The 319-nt window shown below is 43.6% G+C and overlaps 1 protein-coding gene across 1 annotated transcript in view; it reads right to left on the bottom strand.

Annotated features, from left to right (window-relative positions):
• The window catches only part of LOC119587774 (esterase CG5412-like), a gene marked incomplete in the record, with an annotated part of 4,768 nt that overhangs the window by 2,774 nt on the left and 1,675 nt on the right, over positions 1 to 319 (bottom strand). The window contains 1 exon segment of the mRNA XM_037936465.1: positions 29 to 211. Within this exon segment, the coding sequence (XP_037792393.1) occupies positions 29 to 211 (183 nt within the window).

Below are 319 nucleotides of genomic sequence, written 5' to 3'. Positions count from 1 at the left end.
GGCAAAAAAAACCTTAACATCGACTTACTCTTCTGTTGTTGCAACCCGCACAGCAACCCTACCATTGTCGCTCCCTGCGAGAACCCCAGAATACCATCAAAGGGGCCACAACTTTGCACGTGTCTCTCTATGGCTAACACGCTCTCTTCAAATCCGCGGTAGATTATCGTCTCTTTCTCGTCCTTTTTCAGCCACCAAGCTCGTTCCTCGACTGAATCGCAAAGAGGAAACGAGACTAAAATCAGCAACGTATTTTTTTTTTTTTTTTGGATAGTTATACTCGAACAATTGTACAATTGCATGATGGGATTAGTAAGGA

The sequence above is a fragment of the Penaeus monodon genome, chromosome 23, assembly GCF_015228065.2.
Source record: "Penaeus monodon isolate SGIC_2016 chromosome 23, NSTDA_Pmon_1, whole genome shotgun sequence".
In the NCBI taxonomy this organism is placed as follows: domain Eukaryota; kingdom Metazoa; phylum Arthropoda; class Malacostraca; order Decapoda; family Penaeidae; genus Penaeus; species Penaeus monodon.
The sequence above is the reverse complement of the archived record's forward strand: the minus strand, read 5'-3'. Positions and strand labels throughout refer to the sequence as shown.